The sequence below is a fragment of the Orbicella franksi genome, chromosome 13 (assembly GCF_964199315.1).
Source record: "Orbicella franksi chromosome 13, jaOrbFran1.1, whole genome shotgun sequence".
NCBI lineage: Eukaryota > Metazoa > Cnidaria > Anthozoa > Scleractinia > Merulinidae > Orbicella > Orbicella franksi.
The window spans coordinates 8,964,181-8,980,678 of record NC_138157.1 but is presented as its reverse complement, the minus strand read 5'-3'; the positions used below and the strand labels follow the sequence as shown (position 1 = coordinate 8,980,678).

The following is a 16,498-nucleotide window of genomic DNA, read 5'->3' as shown; positions in this document are numbered from 1 at the left end:
ATTGTGAGCGAAAGATCTGGGCACAAGATAGCCTCGATTTAGGGAAGAAACCGCTGAGAACGACCAGAAAACGCAGTCTTTTATCCTTAGTACGCATGCTTTTAGTTTACTACCGCTAATCCACGAACTCGCAGACTCAATCAGATTGCCAACATGGCGGACAGCGCGGTTTACCGGGCTTTGAGGCTGTATGTCCTATTTAGTAATAAGGCCTGTTTCCGGTGCTTTAACCTTTTGTTCATACATTCAGAATTCATCTAAACTCAATTTTCTTTAATATTTCTGTTTTCTTTAGCCACATCGCGCCAGACAAGTTTTATATCGAGCCTCGGGACCAGCATTCGGTGGGCGACCAGATTCTCGAAATAGATCGGGTTACTCAAGAATTGAGTTTAGCAGGTACGTTTACGTCAAGGTTTTCAAAACTTTCACGTCCCGTTAACTCTTAGCGTAGTAATGCAATATTCTCTTCGTTTGTGACTGCAGATCTGTTATCAGTGAAGATTGATTCTGCCTTAGAGGATTATTTATTTTAGCTACGGTTAAGCTTGTGTCATCATTGTAGATTTAAGCTTAATTACGAGGAGATTTGGTTTGTTTTCTTTTTATATCAACCTAAATGAAGACTGTTATTAATTTTATTACGGTGAAGATATCGCCACAAGAAGTCAAAACCGGGCTTCAAAGCTATTAAACGTAACGGTAAATTGTTAAAACATAGGTTTTTGTACAACCATGGCTAGTGATACAACAAGTTTAAGGACCCCATTTCAATATCGGTTGTCACTCGCTAAGTTAAACAGACGAAACAGATTCTACCAAATTTGGCTGAAAGATGCTTTACTTTACAAGTACAATGCATCAAAACGAAATATGTGTCGCAACTTTAAAAACTGCGATATCTTTTGACCTTTTTTATGGGCCTCTTTAAACCAACATGAACATCAAGTAATGTGTACAGGCCAAAGGACTTTTGATTTTTTTATATTGGACCAATGGTTAAAAAGAACATGATATTGAAAATCAGCTGATTCATGAAAGCTGTTGCTTCATTTTACTGAGACAAGCTTCATCACTCCTGGTAGTTACCTCTGACACACTAACAAACATGGCCGTGGGGAATAAGTCAGTCATTAATGATCAGGCCTCTAGCCAGGATCTGAAACTGGGCAGTCAAACTTTTGCTATGTGGTTAGCTCAAGCAAACAGTTTCTAAAGCAATGTATCCAAAAAAAAGTCTCTAGGAAGTGGGATCCACAAAATGCTTGGACACCCGTCTGGTTAAGTGCTAGTTAATGATAAAACAAGGCAGCCATTAATCTGTGATTTTGTCACCTTGATCTCTTAGACAATGAAGGTCAGATTCCACCATCAGCTGAGAGTAGGGATATATTTGGAATACTTGGAATCATTAATTTGTTAGCAGGTGAATTTGAGAGTCAATTGTTACACATTATCAGCTAGTGTTGCTAGGTGTGTACTGGGCATATTACGAAAAGAATTCCCCATGTCAACAATGGAACGATGGATGTGTTTATTAAAGGGGTTACAGTCAAAACCAAGAACGTTTTACAGAGCTTTTTGACGTAACACATGTATAAAGACGGGTCCTGTTTTACGTTATTGCCATACATTTGTATATGACCATTTTTCTCTTACATGTACAGCTGGACCCTGGCAATACAAGCTCGGTTATTTTGAATTCCTGTTATTTGGAACTCAAACCCCTTTACTTTGGATTTGCCATTCAGTCATTTACTATCAGTTATTTTGAACTCACACTAGTTTGAACTATTTTATCATTTCCCCTAAAAGTTCAGCTCAAGAAATAAAGAGTTCAGTCTTTATTGTTGCTGTTTTACACAAGCAAGCACTATTTCACTATTTCTATTTACAAAAATCTGTTGTCCTTGAGGTGAAATTTTATCTTTTTTTTTTTCTTTTTTTTTTTTTGCTTTAGGACCCTACCTAGTTGTTATAACCAAGAAGACCCTTGTTGGGCACATCAGGGGTCATGAAGTATGGATAATAAAAGGAACAGATGTTTTGGCATTTCCAAGAGCAACACTGCATCTCACAGAGAGTCAGGTCTACACACGTAACTGGTTGTATGAATCTAGAAGATACTTGTAATGCAAGGATGCATAAAGATATGGAGTTTACTGATGAGAATATAAATTTTACACCTGTTTCTGGAAGCTAATCATTTGATATTTAAAAGTCAAGTAAAGATATACGTGTAATGATAAAGAACTAGCTTTGAAAATTTTCCAAAGTTTTCCAAGAGTTTGACCAAACATCATAATTATAATCATTTCCAAATGCCTTCTGCAGGAGTAGACATTTACAAAGTTTGCTAAATATGGTCAACAATTTTGAGAGCCTTGAAATTTCAGCCCATTCAACATCTTAACATTCAAACTTCAGAATACCCATCTTATTTGTATTTGTAACGTTATCCATGTAACCTTATCCATGTCTGCTAGACGTGGTGAATTGTGCCCATATGCTCACCATTATTTTCCAAGCTGCTTTGTCTGCTGTTTAATGGATACCATTTATACCCAGTATTTAAGACCAATCCTTACTTTAATTGTTCTTCTGGTCCAAGCCCACAAAATTTCATTCTGTTTTCTCTGATCCTCTCTTTTACCAGCAACGAAACAACAATATTTACTTATCAATGGTGCAGTCAATTCTCCAGACGGATAGCTTTTACTTCTCCTGTTCATATGACCTCACACACACACTGCAGAGACTTTCACGAACCAGCCCAGACTTTCTTCAGATGCCTCTTTTTGAAAGGGTATGTATCTCTACAAGTAAATGATATGTCTTCTTCATTGTACTTGATCTATAATTGAAGGCTTTTGTGCAAAAAGGGCATATATAGCATTTTGGGTCGATTTTTATTTCTTGCAGGCTCGAGCTAATTTTTGGCAGACTGACTTGTTTTGACATGAAAAGTATCGTTGCATAATTGTTTTTGTTGATTTGCGCTTCGTTTTCGAGAAATAACATATGCCAAAAACTCAGTTTTCCGAGCGCATCTTTTGGAGTGAATCCTTCCAAACTTAGGGCCTCTTCATATGAGCCCGGTCAACCGGGCTGGCTCGGTTTCCGAGATCTCGCCTCGCCACTCTTTTCTTCGTAAAAACGTCAGTGTGTTCATATGAGAAGCCGGGCTAGCCCGGTTACCGAGATCTCTGTTTTTGCCACCAAGATCTCGGTAACCGAGATAAAAATTTTCCCATATGAACACTCCAGCCCGGGTAACCAAAATAGCTTGGCTTTCACAACATAGAGGCCAAAATGGCATAATTTTTGTCTTGTATGTATTTCCGCTTCAGGAGTATGCGAATTGGTTTATTAGTAAAGTTACAAGAGTCCACAAAGCTACGACAGCCACGAACGATACAAGTTTATGTTTCACAATTTTGGTTGTGTTTCTTGGATTTCATCCCGGTAGACCAGGCTGAAATTTCCCACATGAACAGACAACAGAATTCGCCCCAGTAACCAAGCCAGCCCGGTTACCAGGCTCATATGAAGAGGCCCTAAACGGTTGCTTTTAGCAGCTTCAACCACACAGGTTTTTTTTAAATAGATGTTTTGATTTTTGAAAGAGGTAGAGAAATAGACCGGAAAAAAAAAATCGACCGACCTTGTATCGAACCAGTGTCATGACAAAACAAACTCAAATCCGGCCTGTTCAGCGCCTTATTTGCTTGCGCTAACGAAGCAACAGTAAGAGAATTGCATAATTATATGAATAATAAAACTGGCGGCAAATACCACGCTTTGGTGACTTCATCGTTTAGCAAAACAAAGGTGTCTTTTGTTTTTTGCTTGAAACAAATGATCTCCAAAAGATACTCTTGGAAAATTGAGCTTTTCTGCATACATGATTTCTCGAAAACGAAGCTCAAATCAACAAAAACAATTGCACAACGATGCTTTTCATGTCAAAACAATTCAGTCTGCCAAAAATTAGCTCGATCCTGCAAAAAATAAAAATCGACCCAAAATGGTATATATACGCCCTTTTTGCAAAGCCTTCAATTATATACATGTTTATCTTTAATAATAATTTTGACTTGATTCTCCTATCAGGCTGATCCCAGATTTGTATGGAATGGACATCTTCTGAGACCTCTAATGGTACAACCAGAGGTACTACAAATGTTTGAAATGCCCATTAGCAAAATTTTAGAAACTGATTAATTATTAAATATTTATGACAAATTTATTCAATCTTTTATTTATCTTTGTCCTTTCTTCTCAGTTTCACAAGTTTACACTCCCAGTTATGCATGGATGTATCCTTTTGAAGATTAATTAGTCTTAAAAAAAAACTTATTAATTTTTTTTTATTATTATTATTACAATACCACTCAAAACTAAGTTGACAGTCCCTTGAAGCTCTAACAACTCAACTCAACTCAATTCTCAATCTTCAAAAGTAATAAACTTTGAGTATCCAGTCAAATCATTCAAGTTTCAAGTCAAGTCATTCAAGTTTTGAGTCAAGGTGTCCCAGTTTCAAGTCAGGAAAACAAAGAAACAAAGTATCTACTGTACGCATTGCAAGAAATAAGTCGTTTTTGTCAAAAAACTCTTCAAGTGTTTCAAGAAACTTGAGCCTTGAAACTCGATTCTCAGTTCTGAAAGTATTGAGAATTGAGGATCAAGTTTCAGGTTGAAACCGTCATCTATCTTTGGCTGGTATTTTATGTTATTAGCTTCTGCAGGGATCTCAGTCTTACATCTGCCACAAAATTTGACAGTTGGTTATTTAAAAATAACTTTTCAAGTGAAGTTTAATTTATCATTAATTTTGTGTGCAATACTGAAAGTTGTATTTTATCCTTGACACTACAAAGTTGTCTCTATAACGTCCTGTATTATTAAACAGAGCACATTTGATTTTATTCTCATATCAAGGAGAAGTTGTTTCAGAGCAGGTATGTTGATTTATAATATTTAAATTGTTCTGAGTAAAAATTGCAAATTCATATCTCAGTGGTACATATTTATCACAGATTTTTAAGTTGGATTCTATCAGTGCAATTTTGTCATCGTCATCATCATTATCATCATCAGCTTATTTTTGGCAGAGTGAAACAAAAGCCAGAAATCTGTCTGTGTTTTCAGGTTAAGCAAAGGCCAACTGAGCTTATTAAGCCAGCTTTGTTATTTTTCTTGTTTGCATCACTGGAGAGCTAGCACCTTTTGTGAAAACTCAGAGGATCATTAAATATCAAAATCTTAATGATTGAATTAAACCAGATTGTTAATATTTTTATGTAGGTACTCGTTATTTTATAAGAGGACTGGATGCTGAAGGAAATGCTGCTAATTATGTTGAAACTGAACAAATTGCTCAGTTTGAATCTGGAGCTTGTTCCTTTGTACAGGTATGTAAAGTGAGGTTCTGCAAAGGCCACATCAAAATCAGATGACTGCATGTACATGTATCTGATGTTATCTTATTCAGGGTGCTTATGTAGGCCGTAATTATACATGCAACTCACGAAAGCGATGAATTAACTTCAGGGACAGTACTTAGGAAGTAGTAAATATTAATGGGAATTATGCAACATAGATGACTGTTCTGTTGTACTTCTGACTCTTCCTAGCTAAATTTGATATGATTAAGTGAAGAGATAGGCGATAAAATAGAGGTTTAATATGGTAGTTAGCAAAGACAAAAGAGTTAAACATTCACATATTTGGCTAACAACCAAACTCTGCTCTCATTGAAATATAGTTGAACCTCTGTACAGCTTCTGGGAGAGAAATTACTCATCAGTGTAGAGAGGTAGCCATTGTGGAAAGTTTCAACAAAAGTAAATAAAAATTTATTGAATGTGTGCACACATCAGCAAGCAAGAATGGTCTTGTATATATTAGGTGTCACTGTAATATAATAACAATTAAGAAAAAAAGGATGCGAATAGTGTAAGAATAGTGTTGTAATTGACAGTGGTGCAAGTAACCAGTATTGTAAGTACCGTTAGTAAGTCATGTAATTAGTCGTATGTGACATCGTGTATTGTTATTAGTGTAAGTATGTAGTATTGTAAGTAATTTATTTTATTGTACTGTTAAAAAGAAATAAAATGTCAAAAAAAAAGAATGGTCTTAGCAGAAAATCTGGGCTTAATAGGGTGTGCCGACAGGTTGAGGTTTGACTGTAAACTATTTAGGATTGAATTCTGTTATTCAGCCTTATGTTTTCTTCTTTGTAGACAAGAGGTTCCATTCCATTGTTTTGGTCTCAGAGACCAAATCTGAAATACAAACCAACACCTCTGCTAAACCCCTCAGCAGATCATGTGAGTAATCCATGCTTCAAGGCTCATCTCTTGATTTTACTGTTAGTACTTTTTGGGTAATTTTAAAGGAGCTATGTCACAATACTTTTAGTCTGATACCTTTCAAACTGAAGGAAATCGGAAGGTAGTAGTTTCTAAGATGGGATAACAGCAAATGCAGTGATAGTAAACATGAAATAAAAAAAGGACATAGGAAGACTGAGAGATTACGAGCGACAAACTTAAAAAATAGGCCAATCTTTTCAAGATGGCTTCCCATGATATAGATGCTTCAATATGAAGTGCCATGGCATGCATGAATCAGAAAAGGACACAATTTTCCTTTGTTTCTGATTATCATAATGCATGTGACAAAGAAAACTAAAAATCAGTATGGTTTAAATTTTCAAAGCAACAAAAATTTGACTACACATACATGTAGACCAAAATGGAACCAATTACCAAATGAATGAAACTAGAATCTCAAAGGTTACTGCTTAATTCCACTAGTTCTGTTCTTGCTGTTGCTTTATTTGCCCAGCATTTATTGTTTGCAGAGACACATTTAAAACCTACCAGTTCTAACAAATAATCAATAAGTTAGCATTGATTGCAAACAGCTCAGTAAACAGTGTCCCCACTCCAGCAAGGTACATAGAACTGCAATTCCATTGTAATTTAATTATTGTAATTTAACTTGACATCTCTTTAATTTTTCTTATCTTGGCAGAAAGTAGGATTTTGTCTCCATCTTGATAAAGAAAGAGTGTATTATGGAGAACATGTTTTAATAAACCTTGTAAGTTCTACATGTATTATAAGACAAAAATTTGTTATTTTATGTCTAGTTTCTTTTCAAGTTACCTCATGATTTATCAGACCAATGCTTAAAGCACTATCCATTAAACCCAAAATTCCAAAATTTGTAAAATGGAGGCAAATGGTACAGAATTTTTTTTGGAAGATCTCTGGAAGTGCAATATTGTTAAATTTCCAAAATGCAAACCATTCAACTGACAATTTGTAAATTTTAGGGGGCATATCAAATGAAACAAAAGTTTCTGGTTCAAAAATTTCAAACATTTGAGTATACATGTACTGCCCAAGGTTGCCCACTTTCAAAAAAATTCCCAAAAATGCTCTTCCATTATCCACTAGAAATTTCCCTAAAAGCAAACCAGAATTTTTGGTTGAATGAAAAGAGTCCTTAATTCCAGTGTCCATAGCAGAAAATATTAAATATTATATTCCTGTCATGGCAGTAACTATGCAAAGAAAGTTGGGTCCATTAGGCAACAGGCAAGGGCTAGTGGATTCTATCCTTCCCTTGACCGATGGGCTTGAAAAGTTTCTTAGGAAAACTGTTTTAGGAAGTTCAAATTACAGTTGAAGTACTATAAGGGATAACATTTTGGGGCTAGTAAGTTTGACATTCAAGCTAGTACATCATACATTGTAGTTACAGCTTCCCAGAAGGGCAATCCTGAAAATTGATTTTCTTTGCATCCTGCAACTGATCCATTTCTAAAGAGCCAAAACAAATGGATTAAACTTGAGGCCATCATCCTCAGCCTATTTGATGAGATAAGATTTTTCCAAAAACAATTCAATTTACAAGTAATTGTTCATACACTGCTGAAAGTTTCAACTGAAGGTGGAATTATTTTGAATTCTTTGTTTTAAAAGATTGACCAGAAAGGCCCAGAGAAGATTTTGGGAGATCGGTATACAGAGACTGTTAGCAATGCTGGCTTAACTGATAACTTCCTGAGGTGAATAAAGATTTAGAAAACAAGATTAATTGCTATATTCTTATTAGAACGTCTTGGTCAGGACCTTAAAAGGTATTCAGGGTTGTAAACCGTTATCAATTTCGATCCTAAGGCATGTTACTTGTACGTGTTAGGTACATGTAGAGTTACATGTCGATCAAACTGGTCCACACTGCCAAATGTGGGAGTTTATCCCAGTTTCCATAGCAACAAGGACTAGGCGTATTGCTAATGTATGTAGCTCTTGGATGGGATACTCGGGCATTGCAGGCTACTCCCCCCTTCCTGTTATTTTGCCCGGCTGGTACCCAGTGCTTCTCCAGGCACTGTACTGACAGTCAGTGTAACATGCAGACTGCAGACGTACCATATAGACCATATACTGACTAAAAACTGTCCTTAAACCGATAAATTAGCTCAAACTGTAATACCAACCCTATAACAAACCCTGTTTGCTAAAGCTAGTTGCAAAGCTTAAACCTGATTTTGGTCTGCAGTGTAAAGAGCAGGCTGCAGACTGAAATTAGCTTTAGTTTTTAACTAGTTTTCAGAGTTAGGGTCAGTTTTAGCTGATTTACTGAGATATGGTTAGTTTGCAGTTAGTATAAATTTTGTTGAAGGTTAGGGTTAGTTTACAGGCTGTAGTCCACAGTCTTCATTTTACACTGATTGTTTTGAACTTAGTCAGAATAAATTATTTAACCCAAGAATGGAGCACCAGGATAATGCATTTGCTGACTTTGTTTCATTCTTAAATGTTTCAAAATTTTAGGTATGAGCCATTTGACTTCCACAAGGAGTGCAGTAAAATGCGATGGGAGAGATTGTCCATTTTAACTGATAGGTTAAAAGCAGACCAAGATAAGTTTGGGTAAGTACATGTACTAACACATATTGAACTTCAAAATATCTTCAGTGTACTCAAAGTAGTGCCTTGACATAGTGTAGAAGCTGTAATTAAAAAAATATGTTCACATATGTGTGAACTGGTTTGTCGTGTCAAGCCATGATCTCGATTGTTCAAATTCTTAATTGTCTGTGGCTGTGTTCTGTAATGTACATAATGTAAAAGCTACAGCAACGTTTTATAACATTTGATTTACATGTACATGTAAATATCTAGCTTTTATTTAGCCAAGCATAACAAGCCTTGGTTGCCATCGTAGCCTGGGAAAATTAGTTTACTGTAATTCTAAAAAGGAGCCCTTTACTTTTCCTTACCTTTCAAAGAAATATGAGAGATGCTGTGTTTATGTCCAGTTAAATTAATATAATATATATTTGCCCCCTACATTTGTACAGAGACCTACAAATGTAGCTAGTTTGTGTACTATAATAACAATGAATAGTACCAACTGAAGACCATCATCTTCTTTTTAATCATATACTAGGTATTTCAGTATGAGAGAAAAAGATGGTCAGATCGACTGTGAACAAAGAGGAGTTTTCAGAACAAATTGTATTGACTCTCTTGACAGGTAATTAAAATTTTAAATCACTTTGTAAGAGATCTTGAAATCATGTGCTTTTCTGATCGCTACAAATAATAGTAGAATTTTATCTAGACTATTTACAAATTTCTATGGTTAGAACTAATCAGCATTTGGTGTTTCATTAGAACAAATGTTGTACAAAGTTTACTAGCAAGAAGAAGTCTTCAAGCACAATGTGAGGTATACATCTAGTTTCTAAAAGCTAGTAGTTCATATACATTGTATAATATAATTATTAAATATGTAATTAGTTATTTGTAACTATTTTCAAATGGTACTGTTGCTGTGTAGTGCTTGTGTCTTAAGAAAGCTCACTAAAATAAACTAAGTACTTATTGGCTCATGGCCCATTTAAATTGTAAAACAAGGAATCTGTCAATGCGAGAAGTTTGTTAAGTCTGAGGAAATTTGCATTTTGTTCCGTTGTTCAATACACCTTGATCACTTTATTACAGAAATATGAAATCCTCAGCCCAGGAGAGAGAATAGAGGGTTATGCCGGCATGGAGAAGGTGTTAAAGAATGGTATGTTGGACATACATTTGTCCATCTAGACACCTCTGTTTTACAACATTTTTATACTGCAAGGGGGGTTTAGTAGGCAGAATGTTTCATGCAATGACTAGGTAGCACATGACAGAGATCTTTCTAGTTTCAGAAAAACTACTTTTTAGTTTTGTTGATTTATTTTTGTTCCTGCACATGGTAAGGTACAGTTTGTGTGTCAGCCTTGTGGCTCATCTGGCTGAGGAGACTAAGAAAGCAGGGATGGTACAGTAGTGAGAGGTTTGATCTGATCCTGGCAAGGGTGGATTAAGGCGGGGCTGAGGGAGTCATGGCTCCCTTTTTTTCTTGTATTTTCAAAAAAAAGTCTTGACCAACTGTCTTTAGAGCAGAATTTTTCATTCAGCTTGGAAGGGGGGGATGCTGGTGCTCTGCCACAATTTCTTTGGTCCCTGCTATCTGATTTTTCTGGATCCACCCCTGCATTCTGGTGACATGTGGGTTGAGTTTGTTGTTAATTTTCACCTTCCCCTGAGGGTTTTTCTCTGTGCACTAACATTTTCCTTTCTCCCAAAAAACCAACTTTTCTAAATTCCAATTTGACCAGGATAGGTGACCCACATGAAAACCAGCTAAGGCTCGAAATATTGTAATTTATTTACATGTACTTTATTTTTTCTTTATTTCTATTCCCCTCTCCCCTAAAGGGGATGCTACTCCAATGCAGTGTTACATGTACATGTACCCCCAGCAAGTTCTTTGCATGTATGAACTTGAGCAACCACCTGAAATAGCTTTGTGATCAGGCTGAGATCTCTATTGTTGACAGTCTACTAAGAAGAAATATTGCTGTTTCAGTGTGCTTGAAACAAGTTATAAGTGTGTTGTGTCTTTTGACTGTACTTTGTTATTGTTATATCTTTCTTAGTCTGGGCGGACAATGCTGATGCATGTTCTGTACAGTATGCTGGCACAGGAGCGCTCAAAACAGATTTCACAAGGTCAGTCCTGTGTGAAAGTGATAATAATAATAATAATAATATTAATAATAATAATAATAATAATAATAAAAATAATAATAATAATGATAATGATAATAATGATAATGATAATAACAATAATAATAACTGTATTTACCTGTCAATGAGATTTAGCATTGTTGCTAATTGGGGACACCTAAAAAGAGTTACTAACAATTATCAGGACTCATTATTGTCTGATGTTAATCTTTGACTGAGTTACTGGATGTCCAGTAACTGTTAATTCTACAGTGTAGGGACTCTGTTTGGTAAATATATTTGAATGTACTTCTTTTTTGTTACAGGACAGGAAAACGGTCCACATTTGGTCTTTTAAAGGATGGTGTTAACTCTTGTATTCGGTATTACAGGAACAACTTTGCTGATGGATTTAGACAAGTGAGTGGCCAGAAAAGATAAAAATAATTATAATTATTCTCTTTATTTTACAGTTCAGGGGTCATACATGTAGTTTCAGTTCTCCAGCTGGGAAAGCAATTAGTGCCTGGATCATCAGTGATTATCTTGTGTTATTATCATCTTTAATATGACGTGTACACTGTATTTTGCTGGACGTTTCATAATGAAAGGCAAATTCTTTTTTCATGAACATTATTCTATGAATAGGCCATAAATTTCAGAACTGCCTTTTGCCTCAGTTTCAAATCAAGTCCTCATGCAAAACTATTCATATTAAAATGATTTGATCTGCATGAAAATGGGCATGTAGGTGGAACATAATTATTTCAAAAGAATTGTATTGCATGAAGACTCATTTTGACATGGATGCAACAGGCAACTCAGAAATAGCCCATTATTGTCAATGACTTTGGAAACTGATCTTGCTATGTACATATAGGACTCAATTGATTTGTTCCTGGGAAAGTATGTTGTGGATCCTAATGAAGGAATCTCTAAACCATCACCACTGGAAACTCACCGAGATTGGAGGTTTATGGCTGTAAGTTTGATTATGCATGTCAGTGATTCATTCATTTCTCCATAATACATAGTGTATATGTACATGCTATAATTTGTTATGTAGTACTACATACATGTAAATCCAGCCTTCCCATACATCTATATCTCTCCATGTCAATAAGGCACATAAGGCTTTTTGGTTTCATAAGGCTTTTTGGTTTCTGTAATAGGCTTATTTTTATGGGAGTGGGTTATCAGCCCCCAGCCCAACCTCCAACCAAGAGGACCAGGGGATCTGCTCTCTACCCTTCGACCTGTTCAGCATGGGTCACCCTACCAGGAGTACAAGACTCCAGCCGACATCTCTAGGGGTCACTGTGACACACAAACCATCCCACCACAATAAGGTGGTGGCCCATTAGGATATCAATCCATAACTGGTTAATTCAATCAACACTAATCAATTGTTTGTGCTTGCTCATTTTTAGCTTCCAATGATTCTGTTGCTAGGATTCTCCATGTTTGTAATAAGTGTTTTAATTCCTTCAAGTAAGTATTTGTTACTCTGGGTGATTTATTTTGCAGTACAAATTTACTCCACAATACTTAGCCAGCTCGAAGTGACCTTTCCCAGAAAAAAAGAATTTTTAACTTTCAGTAATGTGAAACTGTTGCAGTCCCAAACCTGAAAATTAAATGTTGTACTTTATAGTGCGGTTCCAGAAAATATTTATACTCCCCCCACAGAAGAGATTGGAATTTCCTTGGGGGGGGGGGGGTGGGGGGTTTTATGAGACCAAAAAATTTAAAGAAATGTATGAAGCGTAACTGGATTTTCCAGAGGGGTGGGAAGGTATTAGAAAAAATCCCTTCTGCGGGGGAGGTATGGATATTTTCTAGAACTACACATTGCTTTCTTTTATTTTTCAAGTTTGAAGTGTTTTTCATGTTGGCCACAATATATAAGAGGTTTTTTTAAAAAGCTCTACTCTATTGAAAGTTTATTTTAAGGAAGGAGCTAGGGTACATGAACTTTTTCATGCTGAATTAAGACTCTTGATGTTGTGTACCTGGCCTTAATTCTAAACCTTGTATAGTGATACTGACAGCATACGGCAGTTTAGATTTGGGAGTCATGAAACAAAACCTGAGCTAGTGTGATAGCCAGTTATGGGAAACACAACACAAAAAAAAAAACAATGAGAACAATAAGCTTGCAAATACATGTTGTTTCGTTGCGCTGGGAAATGCACATGACCTCACCAGGTCAGATTGATTTTGGTTTTGTATCTGATTGGTTGATAAAGTGGTGCAATTTTTTGTTAATTATGCAAAATAATACACATGTAATGCAAAATCAACATAATTCTTAGTCACTTTCAACAATAAGTTTAAAACTACCCAAGCATGTAAATTACGTCAATATTGCTTTTACACCATGTAACTTGTGGTAGCCCACAAGAGATAACTCTCCTTGAGTAAACTGTCTTTCTGATTTGAATTCTACCTCTTGTTGCAGCTGAATATGGTGTACAATTTCTTTACGTGTTGTTTTGGGGAGGTGCTGTTCTGATGACTTTGTATGTTGTGCTGTACTTTGGTAACGAGTATGTTGACCAACCACGACTTGTACAAGTTCAAGCCAAAGACAAAAATGTTTGACTAGAAACACCACCAGTTTCCCACTACAGCTGGGTCTGAGTAATTAATTGAATCTACAGTGCAACAATTTTCAAGACATGGTGCCAAATAAATGCGCTTTGACGTAAAATTTTCATAATGTAGAAAATCTTCCTGGCTAGTGAGTGATCACGGCCAGAGTTAATAATATTGCAGATTAATGCTGTACAAAATAGTGTTTGATGTATGTTCCAGGAAGAGCTCTGATCATTAAGTATTGAAAGCTCTGTTAAGGGTTATAGTGACTTTTTTCCCTGCCAGCAAATCAGCATAAATGTTACCTGCAAAAGCAAAGAACCAATGACTTCACCACTTTATTCAGTCTGATCAGAAAATATCCTAACTACCATCTTGGGGTGGAAGTTGGGGAGGGATTTGTCAGACTTTACAGAGCTTTTATGGAAGGCACAGTATTATAGTCATTATTTCCATGGTTTTAGAGCACAAATAGGTTCCTAGATTTAAAGATTTATGTCTTCGATTAAAAGTAATTATTAGGAAAATTTAACTAGTTATATAGCAAAGTAACTTACTTGCATGGTACCCAAATTTCTGTGGATTCTGTCTTGCAGTCATTGATCTTGTATTTCATGTTGTGTAATAGCAATTTTTTTCTTGTGTATTCTTTAAATGTCCTAGTTAATCAATATAATCAGAAGGTTTTTTTTGTGAATCCTTTGCATTACTTCAAATGGAAATTAGCAGTTACCCCTTTAAACCACGGGCAAATTAATAGAAATCTATTTTTGAACCAAAGTTATTTAGTCATAAGAGTACTAGCTTAACCGAGAGTGAGGTCTTTTCAGGAAAATCTCAGACCAAGAATTTGCCGTATTGACCAAGTGATAGCGAGGTCAATACCGCAAGGCTGAGGCTTCAGATTTTCCCACAAAGACCGAATGTTTGAGGTTAATAAGTTGTTTATTATATGGCTTTTTGCTTTGTTTTTGCAAGCCCGTAATTGGCCCTTGGGCATTATGGGAGAATAATGCCCTAGAATTAGCCAATCAGAGCATGCACTATATCAGCTACAAACACAGGCCATATAATAAGACTTTTAACATCACCACTAGAGGACAAATTTTAATGTGCTAATGAAATGGCAAACATGAAGCAAAGTAATTTGTTCAGTTTTCCAGATAAGGGTTAGCTATAAGTAATTTGGCATTTGATCATTTGTAAATTGACAGGAATGATGGCTTCTTTTAGGTTAGAAATAGTTTTTAATGGGTTTTAACCAGTGATAAAGCAGTTTTGTTAAGTAGACCTACATAGACTTACATTAAGATTGTTACAGATAATGTTGAATCATCTAAAAAAGCCCTAGAGAATCTTGATTTTATCCATGTGTCATTTTTTTTTTGTTTTATTCATTTCTTGACTTCAGCAGCTCTGTAAATCCCAGCTTCGCATGAAACATATTCATTTGGTAGTTATAATCCATCAAATATTTTCACTTGCATGCAATTGGTCTAAGTGCATCAGGTGATTGGGGAATATCGGAGTGATATTCCCCAATTTTCCAAACTGCCTGTGTTGTGACAAATATTTGAAGGATAATAAACACAATAGCCTCCATTAGGCGCAAAATTATGCTTGGATATTTGTCCTTGGACATTACCGGTATCTGTTCCTCAAAGCTCAAAGTTTTCCTCAAGCTATGCTCTCAGAAAACTGTTTGCTTCTCAGAACAGATAATGTCCACAGACAAATATCCTAGCATTTTCTTGCACCAAATGGAGGCTATTGTTTATTTATTGACTGTCATTACATCATAGCCAAAGAAAATGGAGCTGAGCCACATTTTCTCATTAACTTTACAATAGCCAAAATAGTTTCACTGAGCACTTTAAAGCAAAGCAGTACATTGCTTTGTACATAATTCTTTATTCTGCACATAAAAAGGAACTAGCACCTGAAGAAGGCAAGTTTCATTATTCCATACAAATGGTAACTGAAGTATCCTATCTGTTTATAAATAGGAACATCTCAATATTATGGTATAATATTATTTATTGAGAGAAAAAATTTGAGAAATACAATGAATCAAACATTGATAATGTTCATTTTGGTTTTTGCATATTGAATTTCCCATCAGTGTTGGAACAGAAGGGGTGCAGATGGGGAATTAGAGGCTCTTACTTGGTGTAGAAGACACAGTTGACATAAAAGAATAGAACAAGAGGACAAAAGAATGAGGAATACAATAAAAACAATAGGTTTGTGAGGCAGTGTTCTATTGTGACTTGCACTGTCTTTTACACCAAGGAGCCAAAATTATTATTACCTCGCATAGCAGACAAAATCAAGACTTATGAGGGAAGACAACAGGAGAATGGGAGATGAATGCATCGTTTTGTCCTTTCACCTTTGTGCAATGACATATGAGCACTCATACACATATGTCAAAAAAAGAAAGTACCGGTAGCCTTAATATTTTGGCTAAATTCACCGTCAGCATCGTATCACACAATCATGTTCTGCATCTAGCTCACAGTAGTCAGTGTTGGTGATTGTGCTCGTAGTCACTTCTCTGTGCAGCTTTTGTCTAGCCGATAGAATTCACCAGGTAGAGTTACATTCAGTCACATACAGTGATTTTAATCAACTAGATCAGCTTGTGCCACAATAATTGCAAGGTGGAATTGAGCTGAAATTACAGTCACATTTAAGACTCCTCTGTAGACTTTGAGGTTTGTTTTCCATTCCTTACAAGAAGCTCTCAAAAGTTTCTTGGAACCGCTGTATATCGCCATTTTTACAGGTGACTGTGTTGCTGACCAAGTTTTACT

At 35.9% G+C, this 16,498-nt stretch overlaps 1 protein-coding gene across 1 annotated transcript; it reads left to right on the top strand.

Annotated features, from left to right (window-relative positions):
* The first annotated feature begins 63 nt into the window (after window positions 1-63).
* On the top strand, window positions 64-14,512 carry LOC145465615 (phosphatidylinositol-3-phosphatase SAC1-like). The gene is made up of 21 exons (XM_081449394.1): window positions 64-188; window positions 296-399; window positions 1,349-1,426; window positions 1,961-2,088; window positions 2,657-2,806; window positions 4,114-4,173; window positions 4,286-4,319; window positions 4,884-4,964; window positions 5,311-5,417; window positions 6,252-6,338; window positions 7,048-7,116; window positions 8,004-8,089; window positions 8,862-8,960; window positions 9,481-9,567; window positions 9,708-9,762; window positions 10,038-10,107; window positions 11,015-11,087; window positions 11,411-11,504; window positions 11,965-12,066; window positions 12,515-12,575; window positions 13,546-14,512. Exons 1-21 carry the CDS (start codon window positions 154-156, stop codon window positions 13,686-13,688), a joined length of 1,803 nt encoding a protein of 600 aa, XP_081305520.1. The 5' UTR covers window positions 64-153; the 3' UTR covers window positions 13,689-14,512.
* Window positions 14,513-16,498: the final 1,986 nt, after the last annotated feature.